Below are 27058 nucleotides of genomic sequence, written 5' to 3'. Positions count from 1 at the left end.
GTCTCAAAATAAAAGATAAAAAGAACTCGGATGTAACTCAGTGATAAAGTGCTCCTGGGTTCAAGTCACAGTATGTATAAACAAATAAACAAACAAATAAATAAATAAATAAATAAATAAATTTTAAAAAATTAAAGGACTGGGAGTGTAGAATTCTTGCCTAGTATGGGTGAGGCCCTGGATCCAATCCCTAACACCACAAAATAAATGAATAAAAATAAAATAAAATATTTATGAAACAAGATCAGAAACATTACAAAATATTAGCAGAAATTTGGGTTCCGTTAAGGAGACCCCAGGAGACTTTTTCAGTTCATTATTCTCCAAACTTTTTGTAACCATATATGAGTTCTGTAATTAAAAAGGATAAAGACAAAGCAGGCCCACTGAAGTTTCATACTGTGCCTTGAACTGATGCAAGCTTCCTTATTTTAGAAATTCTAAAATTAAATGATGAGGCAATATTAATCACATCCTGAGTAACAGACTACCTTCCGTTTCGTAGCCTAACTGCCTTTGTTAATAGTCTGCTCTTCAAAATCCCCGTTTTTCCTTCAAAATCCCCTGAATTGATAATTCAAAACATGCTTAAGTCAGATTTCTCATTTTTCTACTGGCAGACTTTTTTTTGCTAGGATAGAATTAATTAAAGGAACCCATACCATATAAAAGGACTTCATAAGAAAAAATAACAACAACAAAAAAATAAAAAAATAAAAAAAAAAAAAACAGGCTGCTACAAGTTCATAAGACAATATAGCTATTTGTGCTTGGTGACAAGAATTTGGGGGTATATAGCAAATGTTCTTTTATGAACACCCAGCCTAATTAACTGTCATCAATTGCTGAGTTACCTGAGAGAAGAGGAAACACTGGCTAGAGTACAATCAAGAAAGGTAATTCCCCACCCCCCCAGTGGAAACGGAAATCAATATTGAAATAATTTGATATTTTAAAGCAAACGAAACAAAATTAAAATAGTCATTTGCCAAAAGTCAGATGAACCTGAACTAATACATGGTATGTTTAAGAAGAGAGCTCAGGTGAGGAAGGAGGGAACCATCTTCTGTTTAAGATTTACGACCTCTGATGGACTGAATCCACCTACACAATCCATTTCAGGTCTGAGCTCCCAGACTTCCTGGTCATGTGAACGAGGAAGCCAAACCTGAAATTTCATAAGACACAAAGGCAAGCGGAAACCCAGAGTTTCCACTGAGGTGTCATGTTATCTCTAAATGGTCCAAATGATCAAATGATTTACATACTAGATTCAGAGTCAATAGATGCACTCTGTCTCATTTGAAGCTCAACTTTTGTCAACAATTAAACTCCATTTTCTAAGTTGTAACAATATAAACATTCACTATTTGAAAATCCAGGACTACAAAGGTACAACCACCAATGTTAACATTACAAAGATATTTTAAAATAATTACAAAGACTTTGTAGCAACAAAAAAGACAGTTTAGCTAAGTTAAGTGGCAATCTGAGCAGAAGATTATGTATCTATAACATGTTTATAGCTATGTAAAAATAATGTGGGAAAAAACTGAAATGGAAAAAAGAAAAAATGATATTTCTGACTTGTTAAGGAGGCTGGTAGATGATTCTTTTTTTTCTTGATGTGATCTCTCCTACTTCTTACAGTTTTTTCTTTTTTTAAACAAGAAATTACCCATGTATTTCAGATTTTTAAAAACAAGTTTTCAAAAAAAAAAAAATCACATCACAATGATAATCAATATGCACCAATGCCATTAGATTATTATTAAGCATCCCTCATATCACTATGAGGAAACATTTTCTAGAAGTTTACTTTTTCATTTGTTTTTTGGTTTGTTTTGGTACTGAAGATTGAACCCAGGGTGCTAAACCACTGAGTCACAAGCTCTGTTTTTTTGTTTTTTTGTTTTTTTTGGTTTTTTTTTATGTTGTTGGTTTTGTTTGTTTTTCAATTTTGAGTCAGGGTCTTGCTAAGTTGCTGAGGGCCTTGCTTGGTTGCTGAGGCTGGCTTTGAACTTGTGATCCTTCTGCCTCAGCCTCGTAGAACAAGTTTTGAGAGAAAGAAAAAAACCCCAGAAAATCCTAGTAGAATTATAAAATAAAAGATAGTTATTCGCCCCTGACACTGCCTTTAATATTGTGATCACACATGAAATATGTATCTCTTTTGTTAGAAGCAAAGAAAAAGAATAATGGAAAGTAAGTAACTCTTCTCATTTATTAACATAAGTATGCCAGGTCCAAAAATAGGACATCTACATTCTCAGTAACTGTGATCTTTATCAGTAGATTTAAAATAATTAGTTCTGGCTCAACATTGATCTGTTGAATTTTCATTTCTCAGTTTCAATTTACAGACACTTAAGTTTTATTGATCACAGCTGGTAACTTGCTCAAACTATTGTACAATGAGGGAATGTTACATAATTACAAGAAGTTTATAGGATATGCAACCATAATCATGCTGGTCCATAAAGGATGGGCAAATGCTGTTTCTTCCCCTGGACTCAAACCCAAGTGAAAAGCAGGTGAAACTATCAGGCAGATTATACAGCATACCCCGAATTATTTGCTTTGCATCTCACAGCAATTAGAACAATTTGTTTTGCTGTGATTACAGGCAGTCTTTCCTGATTTCATTGGCTTCACTGGACTTCTAAAGAAGGCAAAACCAAACCAAATTCAGAAATTAGGAAAATGTACAATGGTAGATTAATAGCTGGATTCAGGGAATATGATTATTTGAGTCAGAAGGTTAAACCTGGTCAGCCTTTCAGAATCCCAGAGCATTTAAAAAATACGCATGGTCAGGACCCTTCTTTAACATGCCGAACCTTAATCTCCAAGGACAATTTCTAGAAACAGGAATTTTTAACTAACATCCTAGTTTGAAATACAGCTCGTTGGGAACCAGTCCAGCACTTTAAAACCGAAGTCAAATAGGAAATATTAATTCAAATAGGAAATAATGTAATGTTTGAGCGTGTTAGCTATAGAAATGGAAACATTTGCTAAAATTTCAAAGAAAAAGAGTTGTTCTTGGAGAAAAAGCTATATAATGGTACATCAATAATCGGATTCAAGGACTATAATGGTTTTTCTGAGTCAGAAGGTTATTCTGCACTTAGACACCCATAGTGTTTCCAATTCTTTTTGACTTATTCTAGCAAATGTAAAAATATTTGTCTCATCATTGTTGAAACAGCCCACAGAATAAGGAGGGTCCACCCTTCCCACCACTGGAAAACTCACCAGTCTACCCCCATCACTTCATTCCTGGTCTCAGAATACTTCTACTGGTTCTACATCCAGGTAGCTATTCTCTCCTTGTAATTGAGTTAGTGTAAATGAAATGTTGCTTTTCTAACTTTATATTTATTGGTGCTTTAGAAAGGACAAAAACTTAAAGCAAAAATTCTGCATGTACTTGTTCATCTTCTATGCATGTTCTAGGTCCCTCCATGTGCTAAACTTGATCACAATGAGATGTGGCTATTGCCCAAGAGGAGCTCTCCATGATGCAGAGTCTGAGTGTCCCCATGCTGTTAACAACACAATGGAGATGTGGGTATGGTTTTAGGGAGTCATCCATTGGGAAACATGTCAGGAAAAAAAAAAAACAAAAACAGAAAAGGCCTACAAGCAGGGACACATCAGCATCAGTGATCACTTGAGGCCCCAGTTACTCTTCATTAAAAGGAACCAGGGCTTCTTTGGAGCAATGGCCAATGCCAAGGCCAAGGTGGGGGAAATACAAGCTGGGCCTGCAACATATAACCATGCCCAAAACTAAGGAAATGGACAGCAACTGGTGTGGGCATATCAAGCACATAAGAACCAGTGTGGTCAGACCAAAAGAAGTGATAATACTGGATTATGATCTTTTGAATAAAATGGAAGGCCATAAGGTCATATTGTTATGAAAAATGAATCAAACAACAAATTGGGGAAAGCTCTTCCTCATGGTAGAACACCAACCATTAAGCATGAAAGGAAGGATGGGAAAAGACTGTCACCACTTGGCAACCATCACAGAGGAGACTGGTTTGGGCAGGAGTCTAATGTGGATGGCAAGCCTGGTGGGTGGAGCTTGGATGAAGAACCAGATGTTGTGATAATCTCAGAAGACGTCCCCACAAAATACTAACATCATAAAAGAAAATCACGATGAGGTTAACCAGAAGAAGGCTGGGAGATACCCACAGGTACAGGTGATCAAGAGCACGCACTCCTGCCCAGAATGCAGGACCTGAGGAAGCACTGGACAGAGCCAGGTGGAGGTTATCCTATGCAACTTAAGGCCTGAGCACTCTAGAACGCCAAAGGGCAGAAAACAGAAAACACAAGAGCGTACAATGAAAGGTCAGCAAGGCATGAGAAAAAGTAGGAGGGTGGAGGTGGATGACAGGAGCCAGGGGAGCAGGAAGTCCACCGCATCCACGAGGGGAGGAGAAGGATGAGACAAGGAGAGCCACGCTGGACCTATTCTCCTTAGGCCCCGTTTTTACTTTTATTTTTTATTTAAGAACATGATAGTATTGACCTTGACTCTTTTTTCAAACAGTATAACTCCAAGCTTAGATAAAGAAGAACAGTTTTGTTTTTTTTTTTAATTTTAGAGTTATAAAAGGAAAACAGTTGTGATTGAAAAATAATCTGGAAGATGAGAGATAACATCAATTCTAGGAGATATTTAAAAGGAACACTAAAATATTACAAATGCAATAATTTGTAGCATGTATCCATTGAGTGTTTAATGTGCACCAAGTGCTGTTGTCATTGTTTATTTGTATCAATCATCTCATCCAAACACCCCCCTGAAGTGGGTACCATTATTATTTCCATTCATAAGCAACTTACTCAAGGACACTTAGTAACAGAGTGCTATGATTTGAGTGTACCCCAAGGTCCACTGTGGAACCCTAATTCCTCAAAGATGTGATGCGTATTAGGAGGTGGGCCCTAGTGGGGTGGGGTGGAGCCCTCATCAAGGGACTAATGTTTTTCTCTCTGGAGTTCTACTGCAGTGGGAATGGGTTAGTTATCTGACAACCAGCTGTTGTAAAGCAAGGTCACCCCGGGTTCCCTCTCTTCTTAATTGCCCATCTATGTTTTCCCTTATTTGCATCAAGTGAAGCAGCACAAGGGCCTCATCAGAAGCCAAAGCCAAATCTATCATCATGCTGTTAGGTTCCCAAGCCCCCAGAACCAGGAGCCAAAATCGACTCAGGTACCCAGTCTCAGGTATTCTGCCACCACAACAGAAAACAGCAAAAACAGAAACTAGGCGAGGATCTGATGCAGTCTTGGCCTGGAGCCTGAGTTACGCTGCTTCGGATGAGCATGGATATTTAAAGTCCCCCACAAAGCTTAGTCAATTAAAATCACCAATGTTTCTGAAAGTAACTCCACGAATCGCACAGTTCATAGTATGATCAAACTTTTAACCACTTCTGAGTCTTCACTGATACACACCCATTTAAGCAAGCCTTCTGCCAGAAACATTTATTATCTCACACACAGTTGGAACAAACAAATAACAGCCTGCCTCACTGTGATCACAAGACAAGATAATGCTGTGAGAATGAGAAGCCACATCAAAGAATGTTCTGGGCAGGCCTCTCCAATGACTACTCACAGACTCCCTTCCTGGCAGCCCTACGGACCTGGGACTGAAGTCAATCTGAGGTGATGCACCTCTGTTGGCCGTCCGGGGGATGACAAGGCTGATGAGAGAGGACCCTCCATCAGACCTTGAAATCACACTCAAATATAAATCCTCAAATACATGCTATGGTGTATAAAATACAGAATCACACAGGCAGATTGAAACTGCTGGGCAAATGATGCAGATTTATTCCTTAACGCATTGAGGAAAGTGTGACTAAGACAAAGAGCTGTCATTTTTTCCCACTCCCAGACAAACACCCAGTTAATTAGTGCTGTCAGGCAGACAAAATTCTCATCTAGTCTGCCAAGAAAATGGCCCCATGGCAATGCTCATCTGAGCCCAGACTGATGCAACAGGAAGAACCCGATGTTTAGTCTGAAGACCAAGTTTAAGTTCTAGCTCAGCCACTTACTGCCTCTATAATTCTTTTCAATGTTACTAGCAGACATTTTACAACACTCAACAGTACAATAATATTTTTCATGCATATTTTCTTCATTAATCTTTCTTTATATTCTTTTAAGGTATCAGTACCCATTTTGCAGATGAAGTGACTGAGGCTTAGAGAATTTTCTACTTTAAACAGAATAGAATAGAGTCTACTCTGTGACTCACCCCAGAGATCTTTCCATTGTACCTCATGACTGTGGGTGGCAACAGATTATTTCCCAGCTAACCTAAAGCCTGTTGGCTCAAAAGAGCGGAGAAAAATGGAAAGAGTGAACCAATGGAATTGGGCTGCCCTGGCTGGGAACATAGCTTTGCCATATCTTTTGATATCTGCTCTGCAGGGGTCCTAGAACCAATCTCCTGAGGATAACAAGGAATGACTGTATTTGCTTTGTATTCTTTAATTGTAATTGTAGCATTTATAATCTTTATGAAAACCTGGCAAACGAGGTATTACTATCCCTCTTTTTGCAGTTTCTTCACTGAGTCTCAGAGGCCATGAAATCTCCTCATGAAGTCCCCAGTTAGTCAGAGGTGGGAGTTGACAGGGCCTCCCAAAGCCAGGCAAGAGGGACAGCGAGTCTCAAAGGTCAGTGCTGCTGAGGTCAACAAAACTGGGTGGACCAACAGAAACTCAAGAGTGCCTTGAGCAGAGTCCCAATGCTAATAATAAAAGGTCCCTGAAGTACATCAAAGGCAGGAAGACAGTTTGAGAATCTATGAGACACCTGACGGTGAAAGGGAAGAACAGGGTGGAGATACAAGCCAGATACCAGAAGTTTTTCCTTTCATCTTTACTACTGTAAATATTAGGATTCCAGATCCAAAACATCTTTTGCAGCAGGTAGGTCAGAAATCTTAGATCCAATAATGACAACTATCTCCTTTTTCTCTATAAAAATTCTCATATTCAACCAGTCAGCAATTCCTATTGATCTACCTTCAAAATACCTCTCATGTCTTTATTTTTTAAAAAGCACTCAGCACCTATGCAAGATAACAATATACAAAGACTTTGTGAACTATTGTTGAACACATTTAGAACAAAATGCCCTACTCTTCAGGAAAAAAAAAAAAAGCCTTCAGGATATTTCAAACAAATTAATAACTGCCAAATGTGATGCTTTCAAATTGACATCACAGTTTGTAAACATTCTAAGGTGGTAAGAGCTGGTTCAGGACCAAAGTGATAGGAATTCACTTTTGATGGCTGCAATAAAACTGCCACGTAAATGTTCTCCAAGGCCCAGTGTGCTTCCCGAGAGGTCAGCTGGCAAGAACTTCAGAAGGGCCTCTAGACATACTGCCAAGATCCTGTCTGGTGATGAAGAGATGATAAAAAATATGAGAAACACTTACTGCTTCTTCTTTCCTTTTTACCATGCCATAACTATTTCATTAAATAGATTTGCATAGTTGTCTTCAATATCCCCAAATATCATATATGTGGTTCTCTTACATAAACCCAAATTCTGGATTTTGGAGAAGATTAGTGAGCTAAGCAGATATGGGCTGCTTGTTCACTAGGTGCACAGACATCTACCAAGTCTTAAGGTGCTCATGTTTTCAATGATGCTAATGTATTTACGTAGCTGCTGTTTGTGTGTTGGCACTGCCCAGAGTGCACATTTACTTGCTCATCCATGTATTCCTTCACAGGCTTACTGAATATCACACACCTTCCCTTTCCAACTCAGATCAGTCCATATCATAGCACTAGATTTCTGTATTCCCTCAAGATCCTGTCTACTCTCTACCAATAGACTTACCTTTGGTATCATGTCCCTGCTCAGAGACCTTCAAGATATCCCCAAGACCTACAAGTTTATCTGCAGGTCACCAGCTTGTCCTTCAGAGGGAACTGTCATAAATCAGCCTTATGTTCTCAAGTCAACCAGTCCTGCGCTACCATACAAATGCTATGTGGACATAATCTAGAAACTGACCACAGGGAAACACAAAAAGAAAGGGGAGATTAAACTCTGGCCCCGACACATACTCAGGGATAACAAGGCAGGAAAGACACAGAATGGTCCAGGTATGGCTATCTTGTAGGTAATGAATCTTCACTTCTCAGTAAGACACCATGATCAATGCATCAATAAGGTTATGTTCATTTGTTTAAGTCAGTTTAATTGTCCTCCAATTCATGACATGCATGATCGCCAGCCTCTAATGCATGACATGCAGAGAACAGCAAGGCCAACAACATACAAAGGGCTGGATTTAGAAAACCACCTGTGTTTTGTGGGGGAGACTTTTATCCTAGGAGCTCAAGTCCAGAATAACCACCCTCATTAGTGTCCTAACCTCTGTCTTAGGGTATATGGCAATTATTAACATCTCCATTAAAACATGGGAAATTTGAGACAGAGAAGCTGTACTTACCAGTAGGATATACAGAAAGTATATAAAGTTTGAAGTCACAAGGTTAAGCTCAAATAGACTGTGCCATTTGCTGATCTGGGAATCCTGAAATTCTCTTAAGTCTGACTTTCTGGGTTAACTTTGAGAAACAATAATGCCAACAACCGGTATGGTGAGGATTACAAAACATAACCTATATGGAGAGCCCAGCAGAGGGCAGACACTCAGGGAGTACATCTTGCTTGGCCTAAAAGTGCTAAACACAGAGACCTGGATTCAGGATTTCAAGAGCCTTAGTCCTGAATCAACTAAAGTAACTTGGGAGCTTGAAAAAAGACACAGATGCCCTATGCCCCCACAAATCAGTTCAAACAATCTCGAGAGGTGGAGCTTAGATATCTGTATAGCCACTGAGTTAATAAGGAATTCAGAAATTGGTTTAAAAAATTTAACTTATTTCTGGAAAGTCAAATTAGTGAACACAAGGTGTAATGAAATCAGCACCTAGAGATACCCTCTCTCTGACCTGTCTGCCAGCATGCCATGGAGGAAGACTTTAGAACATCCCTGGCCAATCCTAAACTTCCTCCTGAATAGAGTTTAACCGAACGGCTGGCAGGGGTTGGCAGGACCGTGTAGGCTGATGGCAGGGGACTGATCTACAAGGAGTCAGGCAGGAAAATAAAAGTTGAAATGATAGTTTTTCTCCAAGTAAAAAGGCTACTCTGAGGAGATGACTAACACCCAACGTTGCCAGGTAGAGCTTAAGCACTGGGACCTGATGACATTAACCAATACAACATCCTTTCACTCTCAATTCAACCCTCCACTCAGCCTTCTAGTGGTAATTTGGCTCTTCTCATGGACTGTGTTCCAGAACAAATAACCAGCCATCCATAGGCAGGATTCTCCCTGTATCATGACAAACTGGGGTCAGATCCACGCTTGTTTGTGAGTGTGGTTGACTGGCTTCGTCACGTTACCTTGGGCTGCTCTACTCTAGCTTTTTTTTTTTTTCTTTTAACGTATTTTTAGTTGTCAATGGACCTTTATTTTGTTTATTAATTTATACATCGTGCTGAGAATCAAACCCAGGGCCTCACACATGCCAGGCAAGTGCCCTACCACTGAGCCACAACCCTCGTCCCTACTCCAGCTACTATGACAAATTGAGCTAGAAGATGTTCATGACTCAAGACCAAGGTTTCAGTGGAAACTGGTGCCATCTCCTTCCTTGAATTCTTTCTTTTAAAATTCAGTTTGTCACAGTGACTTCTAATCCAGAAATAGTCAGCTACCTGTCCATCTTGTCACTGCGCTCACTGCTTTAAAACATGAGTAAGATTGTGAGGAAACTGGCAATGCTAACTTTATGGGCTGTGGTATCCCATCCACAGACTCATTTAGACGGTCACATCGAGGGAGTTAAGGAGGTGAAGGTCTACAAGAATACCATGGAAATGACATCAGTGATCATTTTTTAATATTCTAAATAAATGTTGGTCAAATACTGACTCTGTCTAGCCATGGCAGAATCCTTTAGCATAGGAGCAGACTTCTCTTCCAACCCTCATGAAAATGGATTCAGTTTAGCCAGCATGGTGGCGCATGCCTGTAATCTCAGAGGCTCAGGAGGCTGAGGCAGGAGGATCGCAAGTTTGAGGTCAACCTCGGCAACTTAGCAAGGCCCTATACAACTTAGTGAGACCCTGTCTCAAATTTAAAAATAAAAATAAAAAGGGCTGAGGATGTCGCTCAGTGGTTAAGTGGGTTCAATCCCCAGTACTAAAAAAAAAAAAAAAAGGGTGGGGGGTCGGTTCAGTTTGTTTTCTGATCACACATTTATTTAGGTAGGCAACATTAGACTCTGCCTCTGGCAGACCAAGCACCCAGCTCATTTAGTCCTATGGCTACAAACCAGAGTTTCTCTATAGGACATTTCTCTGCCTTCCCTCCCTGTTGGCATTATTGGAAGAAAGAATTCCAAAGCCAGGAAACCTCAGAATTCATCTGTTCAATCAGTTTATTAACAGGCAAAGAATCTGAGGCCCAGAACAGCGTTTGGTGTGCTGCCTTGGGTCAGAGAACTGGTGAGAAGGACCACCAGCCGCATGCCAGAAATTGCAAATCTACTTTCTCAGAGCAAAGGAACCGCAGCTCCTGTATACACTTGTAACTCAAGAGAGGTTGGGCTTTCGGTCGCTGTTACTGGGAAATGACTTCCAGGCCCCTGCAATGTCTTGCCTGATAGGTGTGCCTTTGCTCACCTGGGGGCCTGGGCTAACTCAACCATGTAATATATGGTAAAGATTTTGGAATACACCTCCAGAAGAAGGTGGAGATTAAAGGTACTGCCTGGACCTTTAGAAGGATCTGGAAATCAAAGTTCGGCTATGCAGGAAGAATATGATCAAGCTTAAATAAAAACTCTGGACACCAGAGACTTGCATGAGCTCGCCTGGTTGGCAATGGGTACGGTCACACATGGTAGTTGAGAGGGAAACACCACCCATGACTCCATGAGAAGGCACGGCAGGAAGCCTCGCATCTGGACCCTCTCAGAGCTCACCCTAGGTGTCACTGCTTTTCTCCAGTTCTGATTTGCACACTGTTGCAATAATACAACTGTAATCCTAAGTACAGAGCTGTTCTGAGTTCTGTAAGGGGCTCTAGTGAATCGCTAAGCCCGAGCGTGTAGTGGGAATTTGTAGCCAGCTGATCAGAAGGGAGGGCAGTGTTGTGGGGGACTGAACCCTTCACCTGAGTTCTGCTTAACTGATCCAGCTCCCTCCTCTACCATCTCCTAAATTAAAGTGCAGCAACCTTAACGGAAACCTTGGGAGCAGATCCTTGAAGTATTTGCCACCTGAAAAGTTGGAAAGAAGGATCCCCGAAGCAGGTTATTTGCCCACTTCGGTGCCTGTGTATCCTGTAGTGAGAAGCAGAGGTGGATCTGAGCATGGCAGAGCTGTGGGCCAGACAAGACTGAGGCGGCTTCCAGATGGCAAAAGCTCATGCAACAAGTCCATTCCCTCCCTTCCCATTCCAGCACACGCCAGAAGAGGGAAAGACTGAGGAAGGAGAAAGGGTACAGGGCTCTATAACAAACTCATCCTGGACTCTCATTTAATTCAGTTAAGAAAATGCCTTCCACCTCTCTAGTGACCAGACACCTTAACTCAGCGTCACATAAAAGCACTTCCTATTTAGCAACCAAAGTCTCCCATTACTCTAGTATGCCTCCCCAAGGGGATTAATGTGCATCAATCAAGCATTTGGATGTAACTTCTAATTTATAGAAGAAACAGTTAAAGGAGTAAATACAATGAGACCATGTGGAAACAATGAGACACCTCCAGGAGGTGTCTGTAGGAAAACTGGCTTGGTCTCTCCAAAAAAAATCAATGTTGAAGGGGACCCTGGGCTTACTGCAGTGGTAGGGGGCACGCTTAGCATGCACAAGGCCCTACGGTCAACCCACAGTAACAGCAATTAAAAACTCTATGTCATGGGGAAAAAATGGTGGCAGTAGGGGAACTGTGGCATGACAAAAATAAACTTAAGATTCATAACCAAATGCACCCAACCTTCTTTGGTTTGCATAAGCCAGCAGGGAAGATCACGTTTGCAGTAATGTGAACACAGACTGCTGTGTTTTAGATGATGCTGAATATTTTTATTTTTCAGAGATGCAAGTGGAAATATGTAGGGGCAAAATGTTATGGAGTCTGTATTTACTTTGAAATACTTGAGCTCTGTATTTACCTTGAAATGCTTCAGTGCTCATGTTTATAGCTTTGATTTTGGAGCCATATAAATGCTTTTACACAGTTATGAAACAAAATTCGACTTAAAAAGATTAAACCACTATAGTAAAAAGGGGAATCAAGGTTAGGTTGACATGCAAATGACACGGAAAAGGAATATTCTAAATGACTTTAAAAACTCAATATTTTAATTTTAAATATGAGGAACTTGGACCAAAAGGACAACAAAGCAATTTGAAAATGATTCAGTATTGCTATAATAGTACTAGAACTGTTATTTTAAAGCCTTAACAAAATTATTATTTGCTTTATGCTCCTATATGTATATAAAAACACCAGCAGTATAAAGTAGCTATGTTGATATCATTAAGATAAAGATTTTTGACCTAAAAGAAAGGAATTATAAATGTAGAAAATGAAGAAATGTTAAAACCCTGCCATCTTCAAAATGAACTGGTAAGAGCGCTATGAACTCATGTTTCATTGTTCTCTTTAATAAATGCCTATTCCCTAGCTTGTCCTCTGAAAAGAACTGAAGCACCAACAACGCAGGGAAGTGAGCACTCTTGGTGTCCAGATTAGTGGTCTCTAAATACCATGTCCCACTAAAATGAATCAGGAACTCTTGGAGAAATGGCTGATTCATGTCTTGGGCAGAAAATGTACAGGATGAGCTTGGAACATTCTAAACAAGGAAATTATCAGAGATCACTAGGTACATGTCAAAAGGACAATGCAAGTGCTTTCACTGGTCAAGAATAGAATCATCTGAGCTTCCAGAAGACTAACTGCAATACAATTAAATAGGTAAAACATTTAAAATTCACTAGTTTGAAATGATACTGAAAATAAAAACATATTACCTTGGGAGGTTGCTAGGGCAACAACTCATTACTTTGAAAAGTGGTAAGTAAAGAAAATGAATCAAGCATTTTATCTAGTTTCCCCAAAAAGACTGCATTTCAAGGTGACAAAATAACTCCAACACATGCAGAAGAATAATAGAATTAGAAAATAACTATTTTTTTAACCACTAATTAAGGAATGGTGGTGAAATGAGAATTTGTGATGGATGTATCCACTGAGAATCAACATCATATGAAGAGAAATCAACAGGAATTAAGTCCTCAGTATCCGATGAAGTGTTTTTGCCCCAAATTGAATCTGAATCTGATCAAGCTTTTAGATCTAACTACCACTTTATAGGAAGCACAGGGAATCCTGGAACACTTCAATGTCATCACAGGACACAGTCAGTGCCAGACTGCAGAAGGATGTGCAGGGCAAATAGTCCCTTTCTTTAACAAATAAATGCCAAGAAAACAAACAAAGGAGAATAGTTAACAATTAAGAGATTTAAGAGACATAGCAACCAGGTGCAACGTGTGGGCCTTGTTTAAATCCTAAATGAAAATAAGCCAGCTATATTAAAATCAAGAAAAAAATTTAAGAAAGTCACAGAATTGGAATACTAATAACATTAGATGACAAAAAAATATTATTTGGTGTTGGATCAAACCTAGACCCCTGTGTGTGCTAAGTAAGCAAGTACTCTACGACTAAGCTAAACCCCTGCCCCCAAAATTACTCATTTGTAGGGTATGTACCTCTCTTCTAGAAGTAGATACCAATTATTGGCAAATGAATGAATTTACTATCTAGAATTTGTCCTAAGTAATCAAGTGGGACAGGAGGGGAGAACTAATTCCAACAGGATTGGCCACAAATGGATAACCATGCAAAATGAATGACAGACACAGAGGGACAATTTATATTGCTCTTTCTAATTCTGTATGTTTGTAAAGATTCATAATAAAGTTTTAAAAAAATACTCAGGTAAAGAAAATAAAACAGGTGAACATATATATGTAAAACAAAATGATCACATTTGGGGTTCTTTTTATTGTTTGCTTTTTTTGGACAAGATGTTAACTATCAAATTCTAAGAGATGCGAATATGGATATTTATATTTTCTGCATCTATGTTTGAAAATGTTCCTAATAGTAAATAAATTTAAAAGCACTTAAACCCAGCCAACACTCTGAACCTGGGTCAGGTTAAAAGGATTATGAAATATAGCTGTAGATACCTACTACTGGCATTTATTAATAATGTCCTTAAAAATTCAAAGCAAATGATAAGAGTATATTTTAAAAAGTTCAAACTTGTACTCCTAAATTATTAAGGACAGAGAAAGGAGGACCCAGAGACTACATAATGAAGCACAATTATTATTCTTGTAATGCAAAGGTTCTCAATTCAGAGCCAAGTCACAGTACAGGCAAATGACAGGGAGACGCTTACGATTTCCATCCAGGGCCTTACGATTTCCATCCAGGGCCACGATGGCATCTTTGCCCCCATGATCAGAAAGATCTGGTTGGCACTATCTACCCTAAAGCCTTAACTAAGCAACAGGGCATAAGCAGCAATCCTGTGAAGCTGAAAGCTTTTATGATCTGGCCCTAGATGATGTAGAATTATGAAATAAACCAAGACAAAGCCAGGCTGTTTGTCACGCAGACGCATTCACCAGCCTGTGACATCAGAGGCTGTTGCGAAACCACTGCTTCCGACAGAGCTCAGCATCCTCCCCGCCTACTGATAAGGTCTTCCTCATACCTGATGATGACGCACTGGTTCTCTCTGTCGATGATCATGTTTCTGTACATACTATCTGCAAGGGCATAAATATGTGGTGGGTTTTCATATTGTGCCTAGAAAGGCAAAAACAGAGACAAAACCAAAAAACCATGTTAGAAAGAGCAACACACAGAATTGCTTTTATTGGCCTTGGAAGTGAACCTACCACTGGATGGTTCCTGTACCTATAATTACAAGGTAAAGGTTGCATGGCACAAGAATTTATAAAATTCCTAGTTTACAAAGAGTTACACCCTAAGAAAATTTAGATGGAATCTGGAAGGACTCTTCCTGGGCATGTGTGTGACTCAGCCTTCAGACATGACCCACGTCTCTGGGTCCTTCAACACCACACCCTTCCGCCCAAGCACATTTTTGCAAAGAGGTTTTACTGCTAAATGTTTCTGAGGGCACCTGGACAACAGGTCTCAAGAGACCTCCCAAAAACCTGAGTTTGATTTTGAATAGAACTCTAAATTCCTATGTACTTTTTTCTTTTTTATAGATTCTGGGATCTCAAAGGAAATTAAGTGAGACTGTGGATTTTCCATAAGAAAAGGGAAGGAGGTGTGGTTCTTTAAAGGGATAAACTGGTTTGGCCAGTAGGGGAAAAATATTCTGCTACACCAAAAATTCCTGGGTTTATAATTTAGTCTCATGGGGTTGCTTAGCCATGCGCAAATATAAACTAAAACTTTTTTTGTACCTAATAATTTCACTGTCTCAGCCTGACTTCAACCCTGCTTTATTCAATTTCTTGGTGTCCACCTTTGCCAGTCCCTCAAAAATTAACAAAAAGGGTCCAGCATGGTAGCACATGCTTGTAATTCCAGTGGCTCATGAGGCTGAGGGAGGAAGATAACAAGTTTGAAGCCAGCCTCAGCAGTTTAGCAAGGTCCTGAGCAACCTAGCGAGACCCTGGCTCAAAGTTAAAAATAAATAAATAAAGGGCCAGGGATGTGGCTCAGTGTTTAAGCATCACTGGCTTTAATCCCTGGTATATTAAAAGAAAAAAAAATTACCAAAGAAAAAAGTACTGCACTGTGGTACATAGCTGGATAAAATCTTAAATTTAAGGTTACTGAACCCAAAAGTAAAAAGAATACCAGATCCAGGGTGAGCAGATTTTAGATTTTTCTCCCTTCACGGGTTCCCACCTCTGAAGCGGGGTTAAGAATGTTCATGCTGCAAACCACACAGAGTAACAGAGAAGATGGACAGGAAACTGATTTTTGAAAAGGTAAAGCATAACTTATTCCATCTTTGAGCCTTATCGCTTACTACAGGAAAAGGGGCCTGACTGAGAAATTGCTGCTCCTTGCCAAGCTCTAGAAGACCAAGTTCAGTGACGAGGAGATGGGAGCTGGTGCCTGCACACCGTAAGCAGTGGCATATCCCACGCTCAGGGCTCCCCAGGGGAACTGCCCAGTCAAAGCTGGAGGCTATCTCTGGGACTGGCCGACTGGACCACTCTGCTCAGGGACCACAACAGTATGTTAAACCTGCCTTCCTTATCAGAAGAGGATGACGCCTGACTGGAACCTCATGATAGAGTCTTATAAAAGCTTCTCCTACCCCAAATAGCACAAGATTATTTTTAATGTTACTCTGAAAATAGGGAAGTAGAGAAAAGAGAATGGAAAATGGAAGAAATGGAGAGAACACCAGGGGCAACAGAGGGAAAGGCGTGGGCAAGTCGCTGCCCAGTGCAAAGCTGCTGAATGAAAGCTAGTGTCTCCTCTGTACTTCCAAATTGGTTTCCCATCTGGGGCCTTACTGAGCCTCTGAGCTAGCTACCTGTGAGAGTTACAAAGTAGGCATTTTCTATGCCTGATTCTCCCCTCTCCCTAAAAGTCAACAAGATCCGACTTCAAATCCTAGCAAATTCTAGTATGCCACTTCTGAGCCTCAGTTTTCTCATCTGTGAAATGGAAGTAGATATATAGTAAGATATAGCCAGCATCCAGGGCTGTTTTATTGTTGTTGCAAGCATACACAGTACATGGTACTCAACAACACTGTTACATGGTACTTCACAACACTGTTAAAATTAGCAGTAAAAAAAAATTACAACATTTTAGCCATGAGTGATGGCACATTCCTGAAATCTTGGTGGGACTTGGGAGGCTGAGGCAGGAGGATCACAAGTTCAAAGTCAGCCTCTCAGCAACTTAGTGATACCCTGTCTCAAAAAAAAGCTGATATGGCTTAGTGGTTAAGCTTCCCTGGGTTCAATCCCTGTTACCAAAAAAAAAAAAAGAGAGAAGAGAAAAGAAGAAAGAAAAACTGCATTCCTCTAAAGGCAATGCTTTGACAGATGAATGATTTAAAAGGGACTTGGAGGCAGCGCCCTTCTCAGAAAACTGGAAGGAAACACATGCATGGCATTCCGATGCATGGCGCCCTGGCTATCATCAAGGATGCAGAATCAGATCTGCCCCAGGGTCCTCTGACTGGGGGCCAGGGCAGGGTCTGGCCTCTACAGACAGTATTTCCCTTGTGCTGGGCCCCCATAAAGGCAGCATTATCAAAGGTCTCTCGCGTGGCAGCCTCCTTCGGCTCTCGCTACCAGCCCCATTCATCTGGCAACACTGGGGTGGGCTCCTGCTCTGGCTAAGTTGCCTTCCACTTCAACTGATGAATTTGTGTGGGCTCTCTTTTGTTTGTCTTCCAGGGGTCAGGATTAATGAATGCTCTTGTGCTGCTGCTGCAGAGGAGAGGAAAGGAAGAAGAGGCAGAGATGGGGAGACCAATGGGAAGTGATGAACCGCAAAATAAAATATACTAATAAGGATCACAGTTTCTATTTTTATTAACAACTGAAATGACTATGGAGCTAGATTTGAATAGGAAATAAGGTCACATTAATAAATGAAACAATAAAAGACTCATTTTTCATTTTCAAGTCATAGCCACCACTAAGGGTTTAATTCTGAGAGAATGTTCCCATTGCTTTTTTTTTAAAAACCTGTTATTGTTTTTTATTTCTTAGAATTTTGTGGCATATGCAGAAGCAGGAAAATCCCCCTCACAAAGTGGGCTCTATACTCATTTATCTAATTTTGTATACTAATAAGACTCAAGTATTAGGCCTATGTTTTTCTGAGCTGCACTCTAAAGAGCAGCACATCATTAAAGAATCAAATAATGCCACTTTCTTGAGCTTCCCCAATAAATAATTCATAAGAAAATGCAAATGCATTGTTAACTTCAAGAAAAACTATTTATGCATCATAAAAGCCCTAAACACTACAGTAATTTATATGGTACATAACTTACCGCTCCTTGGTACATTTCAATCTCCTTTTCCCCAAAATATGGCATCTGCTTGAAAGGGTTGACTGAGATTAATACCGATCCTATATATGTCTGAATTTAACCCGGTTAAGGTCCATCATTAATCTTCAGAGCTACACATTTTTCAAATTAAGCAACCAGATGTTATCAACAATTCATAATGACTGTCCAAATAGAAAGCTCATGTACATGTTTTCTAAATGATTATAAACAAAGACAAAAGCAATTATCCCAAAGCTTTGTTCCCCCTCAAGAATAATAATGAATTTAATTACCAAGGTGTTACAAAAAGAAATCATTATTTTAAATAAGCTAAAGCATGTTCTTTCCAGATTGGTCACATAAAACACTTGAGCGGGTGGGAGAAAACAGAAATGGCCAAGGTAGTGAAACAGGCAGTGATTATTCCTCTCCTCAAACAATATGTGTTTTTCAATTGGAACCTTATAAGGAGGTTAAAGACATATTCCCCTAAGCTTCTGAACAACATGACTGTTCAGTTCTTCTGATTCCTTTATTTGTAAACTAAGTAAATGAATATGTCTTTAACCTCCTTGTTCTTTATTTCGTTTTATCTGTATGTTTGTTTGTTTGTTTATTTAATACCAGGGATTGAGCCCAGGGATGCTTAACCACTGAGCCACATCCCTAGTCCTTTTTATTTTTTATTTTGAGACAGGGTCTTGCTAAGTTGCTAAGGCTGGCCTTCAATTGTGATCCTCCTGCCTCAGACTCTTGGGTGGCTGGGACTATGGGGTTTTTTCTTGTTTTGTTTTATTTTGATTTTTGTTTGTTTGCTTTTTTGTTTTGCCATGCTAGGGATTAAACCCAGGGCCTTGTATAGACTAGGCAAGTGCTCTACCACTGAGCTACATCTCGAGCTACAAAATTTTCCTTTTTAGCATTAGCGGCACTGTCAGATTTAGCAAATAAAAAAATATAAAAGCTAGTTAAATTTGAATGTCAGAAAAGCAGTTTTTAAGCATGCCTCAAGTAATATTTGGTACACACACTAAAAACTTATTTGCTGTTTATTTGAAATTCAAATTTAACCAGAGGGGCACCCTGTATTTTATCTGTCAACCCTGAAGCAACAGTGCCAGGAGCTGAAGGAAGAAGGAGGAGGATTACATTTGAAGGTTCTATGTCTCTTCTTAGATTCTGGGATCCTTTCTGTGCTCTAAAATCCATCCTCCTTAGGTTATTTTTAGTATCTTCCACATGGTGTAGACCTAATCAAAACTGAATGGAGATTTGCCTCCCATTTGGATTCTCATGATGAACACATGTGATGATTCTTAGGGTCAACCCAACTTTGAACAAGTACAGCAGTGCGAGAACCATCCTCATTTCGGGAGAGGAGGAGGATGTGTATTCTCTGGGTACATCCATCACCAGGTAAAAGCAAAGGGGGGCAAATCTGACCCTTCCCTAGAGGAGAGCACTTCCCCTGGGTGGCAAAGGGAATGCTGGTAATGCTGTCTGTCCTAGACAAACTGATCTCTGCACACAAAGAACAAAGGCTGCCTGAGGACGTGAGCCCAAGCGTTACCTCTCCAGCCTTCCCTTCCTACCCACCGCACCTTGGTTACCCAATAAATATCATTTAGGTGCATATGAGCTCCACATGGGAACAACATTTTTCTAAACTGTTAGTAATCTGCTATACAAAGGAATGCCTTAAGAATTCTTGATTTTTCACTAACTAGATGATATAAATTCTGGTAATATCCTAGTTAAGGAAACATTCAGAGAAGAGAACCTCTTTTGGACTGTTGTAGGCCAGTCCTGAATTGATGACCCGGATTAGAAAGAGAGGAAACTGAAGTTGCTCCCCTAAGTTTCCCAGGAGGGTTCTCAAGGGCAATATTATATGGGCAATGTGGCCTGATTCCATGCTAAGCAGTCACACACTTTCCTAAATCAGAAGAATTAAGAGAATTTTAGGTTTAATAAAAACAAACCTATTTTATCCTTTTCAGCTAAGCATTTAGCTTCATCGTTTATCTGAACAATTTTCAACTTTTCCAACATGCTGGGTCTGCAGAGACCTCAGTGATTCCCCTGAGAACGCAAGGCTGGGCTGGGCTGGGCGCTCCAGGTCACTCTGTCAACACTCACCCCACTACATAATTCAGGGTGCCTTTAGAAAAGCTGTGGGATCAGTCTCCACCCACATAACCTTGGGCAATGAAGGTGTGGCCCAAGGTTAATTTTCAGAATGTATGGAGATATAAAACTACAATAAACCAGAAAAGAATAAGTGCCATTTTATTTAAGAGAATATAAGAGACAGACTGGGCCCAGCAGATCTTTAATTGATTGGTTCCCAAATGCTGGTCCATAGATCTATGAGTTTTCATCGAACTGTGGCAAGAATGACAAAAACAGAAACAATACGCTGAATTTTTCATAAGGCTCAATTCATTCCATATAAAGGTCTATTCTTTATTTTTAGATCATTTCCTTCTTATATTTTTAGCATTAAAATATTTTTTTCTTTTATGGAATGGACTGGTAGTACAACTTCTGCATGTTTGTTCTTAATGGTTTCACTAGACAAAGCTAAGAACATTTTAATAGTCCGGGACTTCCCCAAAACTGCCCTAAGGGGATGAGTCGACTTCCTTGGATCTACCACTGACATGGTGCAGAAGGTGAGGTGACTTGCCCAACGTCACCCACGTGAGATGGGAGGAGCTGGAGCTGCAGTGCTTGGCTCTAGCCCTGAGCAAAAGGTCTCACCACAGCCCGCTGCCCACAAAGGGGCTGCCAAGGGCCACACCTCTCACTCTGAGCAACTACTTCGGCTACCTGGACCTCCCGTCAGTCTGGCAGAAAAGTATGAACTCTGAATTTAAGGATTTAAAATGCCAGACACACTTGAGTATGGTCTGAGAAAAAACAAGTTTTGGAGAAAGTCGGACCCAATTAAGAATGAAGTGCTTTGCACCGAACTGTTTCCATCACCCAAGTGGGCTGGCTACAAACGATGTCAAGCACAAAAGGACACTGATGCATGACGCATTCTCCTCCTATTATTATTTTTTAAATTTCCTACAATGTTTCAGAATGTAATTGTGGCAACCCTCATGACAAACGGATGGTAAATTCAACCTTCCTAGTCTTAGGATAAACAGCTCAAAAATACATGGTTCATCGCTATCAAATGTCAGCATTTCCTAGGCAGATTTTCTTTTCCTAAAGTAGAACAAAGAAACATGCATTCAGTCTGAATGCATTAACAATAGATTGTTCCAAGTACTGACCTTCAATACACAACAGTGCTGGTATTAAATGCAGAAGAGGTAAAATGAGCAACTTCATAACAATGTCTCTTTTTGCCTTAACAATTAAACACAGGAAAGGAAAACAGCCAACTCTTATTTATACAATAATGCTCTGCTATTATAGTTTCCCCTTAACATGAAGTAGTAACGGAGACTTTTATCACGTATCAGAGGAATAGATTTGCAGGGAAATACCCAGTATTATTTCATAAACATCCATCAGAACCATCAAGCCTCCCAAAGCTGAAAGTGACTCTGTGCTACTGATAGAAAGCACACTTATGCTGGGCTTCCCATATATTGAGTGGGTAGAGGTTTCTAAAACATAAAGTCATTAGTGGTCAAGTAACTCATTTCCTTGGTAGAACACAGGATTAGTCAGTTATTGATTCAAAGGCATTAATTCAAAGGCATTAATCAGCCCCCTCTATGTGAGTCACTTAAAAATTTGGTTGTCTGATTTTTAAAAGCAAGTCTAAGAGAGTCAACAAGTTTTCAATGAACATTAAATACAATGCATCATGACAAGAATTGTGCAGAAAAGCAAGAAACACAATGCGGAATGACGCCATTTTTGTTAAAATTAACAGCAGCAAAAAAGCCCTGGTGCTTGTCTATATGTGGTCAAAGTGAACACTGCACACTAGGTGTGTTAGTGTTCTCCTCTTTGCTTGGCTCTATTTCATAAGTCACGTGAGATGAACATGGGTTGCTTTAATTGGTTTTTACCCTTTGTTCTTCATACACAAGACACAGTCCCTGTCCTCAAGGAGCTTCTAGTGTTTCAGGAGTAAACAGTCCTCATGGGAAGGGGTGAGGCTATCTGGGATGAGTAAGGATGGACTGACTACGGACAACGACTGACATCATTTTTGTCTGTTCTTATCCAGCTTATCAAACATGATGTTTCCTTGGAGGTTACGGTGGTGCAGGCCTGTAACCCCAGAGACATGGGAAACTGGGGCAGGAGAATTCCAAGTTCAAAGCCAGCCTCAGCAGCTTAGCAAGACCCTGTTTCAAAATAAAAGGAAAAAAATAGCCTGGGGATATGGCTCAGTGGTAAAGCACCTCTGAGTTCAATCCCCAGTGCCCAAATCAAAACAAAGTAATAGGGCTGGGGAGATAGCTCAGTTGGTAGAGTGCTTGCCTTGCAAACACAAGGCCCTGGGTTCAATCCCCAGCACTGCAAAAAAAAAAAAAAAAAAAACAACTAAAGCAATAAACATGTTTCAGAGTTAACAGTAAGTTGAGCCTACATCCTGAGGTTTTCATGGGCTTATTAACCCTCCATTTAACCCAATTTCTGCAGTATAATGCATTTGAATTTATAATAACCAATTTTAAAATTATGTTTTTGGAAAATAATTCAGAGATATCAGAACTTTAAACACCTGTCTTCAAGTGTGTTCACTAACAGCTCCTGCTCCCTCTGTGCTGACTGCATTGATTACTTCATTCCACCAACAGCAACCTCACAGAGATTTAATCATCACTCTCATCATATGGGTGAGGAAACCAAGGCACATAGATCACAAACCTATTAAGGTCACCAAATCCACCCAGGCAGCCCAGAACCTCATCCTGCCACCCAGCCCTTCCTAATTTCATCTGTCAGTTTCCATGAATCACAGGTCTTGACATAAAAGTGATTAAAATTTTCTGGATGATGATAAATACAAAGTAAGCATATTTCAATTTTTTCTTTCTTTCCTGCAGTGCTAGGAACCAAACCCAGGGCCTTAGGCATGGTAGACAAGTGTCCTACCACTGAGCTATACCCCCGGCTCAGCATATTTGGTTTTTTGACTAAATAAAAATTCACAAACACAATTGCTTCCACACAATTAAATTACAGGAAACTCTAAACAGGTGTCTAGCTCAAGATTCAATAAATTTATTCCACAAAGGGCCAGAAAATAATGATTTAATTTTTAATTTTATTTTTACTTTTACACACTGGAGATCAAACCTAGAGTCTCGTACATAATAGGCAAGCACTATGCCAGTGAGTTATACTCCAGCCCTGAAAGCAGTTATTTTAGACTTCATGGGTCAGATAGTCTATTTCAACTGCTCAGCTCTGTCACTATAGCATGAAAGCAGCCACAATTAGTAAACAAATGAGCATGGCTGTCTTCCAATAAAACTTTAGTTACAAAAATAGTAGAGGCAGGATTTGTCTGCAGCTATAGGTTGCCACCTCTGATCAGGAAGATGCTACTGTAAATTAATAATAATGTAATATATATTTCAAAAGTGTTAAGAGAATCAGTTTTTTTTTCCCCTAGGTGCACACCTGAATTTCCAGTGACTCAGGAGGTGAGGCAGGAGGATCACAAGTTTAAGGACAGCCTCAGCAACTTAGTGAGATCTTGTCTCAAAATAAAAATAAAAAAGGGCTGGGGGTCCAACTCAGTGTGCCTCTAGGTTATACCACAAACAGTGAGAGAGAGAGAAAGAGAGGGAGGGCGGGAGGGAGAAAGGGGGAGGGGGGGAGAGAGAGAGAGAGAGAGAGAGAGAATGTTTATTTTATTTTTTTTAATTATAAAGAAAAAAGTTTGATTTTGGCTCACAGTCTGGAGGTACAAAGTCTAAGGACTTCATCTGGTGATGACTTTCTTGCAAAGAAGTGGATTTTAAATGTGTGTACTGCACACACAAAAATAAGTATATAAAGTGCTAGGTGTGTTAATTAGTTTGATGTAATCATTTTATAATGTATACATGGGTCAAAACATCACATTATACCCCATAAATAAATGTAATTATTTGACAATTAAAAAGAACATAAAAATTTGAATGATGCTAATAACAAATAGCACATTAACCCTTCAAAGCAGGCACTGGGAATTTAACTGCACAGATATTTGGGGAAAAGCCTGTCTGGTAAATGAGAAACAACATAGTATTAGTCAGAATGGTCTGAGTGCTTTAGAATAATGCTATTAATTAGCATTGCTCAATAAATACATGTTGAGTTGAGCACCCAACATGCAATATGGGATAGGTCACTGGCAAAAGTACTGTTGTCTAGATTTGGATGCCAAGAGTCAAGTGAACATAGTAAGTCATAAAGAAGACAGTGATGTGGAAACTATTCCTCCCCAAGCTTCTGGGTTAAAATCTAAAATGCATGTTACATGGATAGTAAAGATTCCATTGTTCCTAGGTCTTTTTTTTTTTTTTTATAACTGGGATTGAACTCAGGGGCACTTAACCACTGAGCCACATCCCCAGACCTTTTTATATTTTATTTTGAGACAGGATCTCACAAAGTTCCTTAGAGGCTTGCTAAATTGCTAAGGCTGGCTTTGAACTCCCAATCCTGCCTCAGCCTCCTGAGTCTCTGGGATTACAGGCGTTTGCTACCTGGGCCTTAGGTCATCCTTGACACCACACCTTCAGAAGTCACCACCAGCATCAGTTGAACCTTGCAGTACTATCATGCAGGTTTCACAGATCTTTGCACGCCTACAACTAATTCCTACGATAACCACACTCACATTTCTTCCCATAGCTGCACTGATCAGAACTCCTGAATCTTATAGAAACTGAAGCAAATATCACAGTTCTCTGTTTACAATGAAGACAATGCACATTTGAATCAAATTTCCATTCTGCATTTTTAAAAGCCCTATAAAGAAATGGCATCCGGCAAGCTAAAATTGAAACATAAAGAACAACTCAAGAATGTCAGGCATTTTCAATACTTGATCTGCATTCTCATGTTTCCTTTAGTAAACAAAGATGCAGAAAGACTGGCTCATGCAAACAAAACAAAACAAAACAAAACGAACGCCAATTTGTCAATCTTTTACAAACCTTTTAAGTTTGGAATGAAAGTTTGCTACATTACTAATATAACTCTGCAAAGCAGGACTTTCTCTAAGTTTCTAAGATCTAGAGATCTTAGACACCATGTGTGGGGCCATAGCACATCAAAGTGACGATACCACAGAGTGAAATACCGGCCGAAGCTTGACCTTGTGAAACGCCAGCGTGAACCAAGTGACACAAAAGTCCAGCTCCTCATTCCCAAACAGGGAAAATGCTGTGTGCGCACCAGTTCAGATCTTCAGATGGCTCTCTGACTAGGCATCAAGCCACGTTTTCACCGTGCGAAGTGTCATAGCAACTGGTAAAGGATACAAAGATGTAGTCGTCCATGTATCTCTTCTTCAGGTTCTCCACGATGGCACTCTCCGTGATCTTGGACAGCAGCACCATGTCATCCACCCCACTGTGCTTGACATTGTGACTCTGCCAGTGGTACCGGTAGGCACCTTTGCTTCCCTAATGACAAAAAAAAAAAAAAAGAAAAAGAAAAAGAAAAAAAAAAAAATCACATGACTGTTAAGACAACTCACATCCTTCTAGAGTTTAAAACAAAAAAAAGGACAATAAAAATCCTAGTTTTTCAAATATTCCTCAAATAAGTTGCACCAAAGTTTTTGCAATCATAGTCCTGGTTTCAAATTCCAGCTTTGCCACCTACAGGTAAGTGGGGGACAGTTACTCAAGCTCACTGTGTGGCTGAAGTTGCTCTTTTCTCATTTGTAAAATGAGAGAAATAAGACGCACTCAGAGTTGCTGTGAGGGTCAAGTATAGTGTGTGAGGTGTCAGTGTGGGAAAAGCTCAAAACACAAAGGACAATCTCTGAAACCTCCTAAAATCTTACTGTGTTTATTGAACTTGTGAGTGAAAATGAGCAAGGAAATAGAAACTTTCCAGACTTGTTTTTCAAACTATATGACAGAATCCAGAGGTGGAAAGAAGACATATCTCAAAATCACTAGGTCACACTGTCCTAATTTCTCAAGTCATCTGAATTATTTTTCCTTCATCGACTTATCACTGCCAGTGTAACACTGGCCTTCCACATTCAGGACATTGTGGCCATTGCTGTACTAACCAGAAGTGAGCAGGGCAGTCTACACAAGCCACCAGAGCACACGCTGACAGGACTTCATCCAGCCCCATGGCCTCCTTGGGCGGATGAGGACTTGGCCCTGGACTGCTTAGGGGATTTTCAGTGGCCTCTGAACACGGGACTGCTGGGCTTCCTTTCACTTGGCATTTCTGTAGTGGAATCCCCCAGGTGTTCACCTATATCCCAAGTCCGCAGGCTAGAGCACAGGGTCACTCTAAGTGGCTGCACTTGGGAGCTCACAGTCCACTGAAGGACACCTGGATGACGATGGGCAAGGCGATTCATGAATCATCAGCGGTCAATACAGGAACACACACAAAAACGCATCTCCACGGTGGGGAAAGACTCCTTTGTCCTGGCAGAGGCAGAAGAAATGACTTCCTGAAGAAGAGCCATTGGAAATAGATCTAAAATATTTTTAATTTGAATTTCCAAGGGGAGACCAAAGGAAGGACATTCATTATAATCTGTACTCAACTGGAGGTGGTGGGATGGAGGGAGCCAATACATAGGTAATAATGAATCGAAATGCAGTCTGGGGCTGGGGAGATAGCTCAGTCGGTAGAGTGCTTGCCTTGCAAGCACAAGGCCCTGGGTTCAATCCCCAGTACCACACACAAAAAAAAACGCAGTCT

At 40.1% G+C, this 27058-nt stretch overlaps 1 protein-coding gene across 1 annotated transcript in view; it reads right to left on the bottom strand.

Annotated features, from left to right (window-relative positions):
• Myo1e (myosin IE) overlaps positions 1-27058 on the bottom strand; it is a 188536-nt gene that overhangs the window by 80829 nt on the left and 80649 nt on the right. Inside the window, exons 2-4 of the mRNA XM_047538322.1 lie at positions 25642-25785; positions 18185-18274; positions 14885-14979 (exon numbers count right to left, since the gene is read on the bottom strand). Of these exons, the coding sequence (XP_047394278.1) occupies positions 14885-14979; positions 18185-18274; positions 25642-25785 (329 nt within the window). The remainder of the gene's footprint in view (positions 1-14884; positions 14980-18184; positions 18275-25641; positions 25786-27058) is intronic.

Source organism: Sciurus carolinensis, chromosome 2 (genome assembly GCF_902686445.1).
Source record: "Sciurus carolinensis chromosome 2, mSciCar1.2, whole genome shotgun sequence".
Taxonomy (NCBI): Eukaryota; Metazoa; Chordata; class Mammalia; order Rodentia; family Sciuridae; genus Sciurus; species Sciurus carolinensis.
The sequence above is the reverse complement of the archived record's forward strand: the minus strand, read 5'-3'. Positions and strand labels throughout refer to the sequence as shown.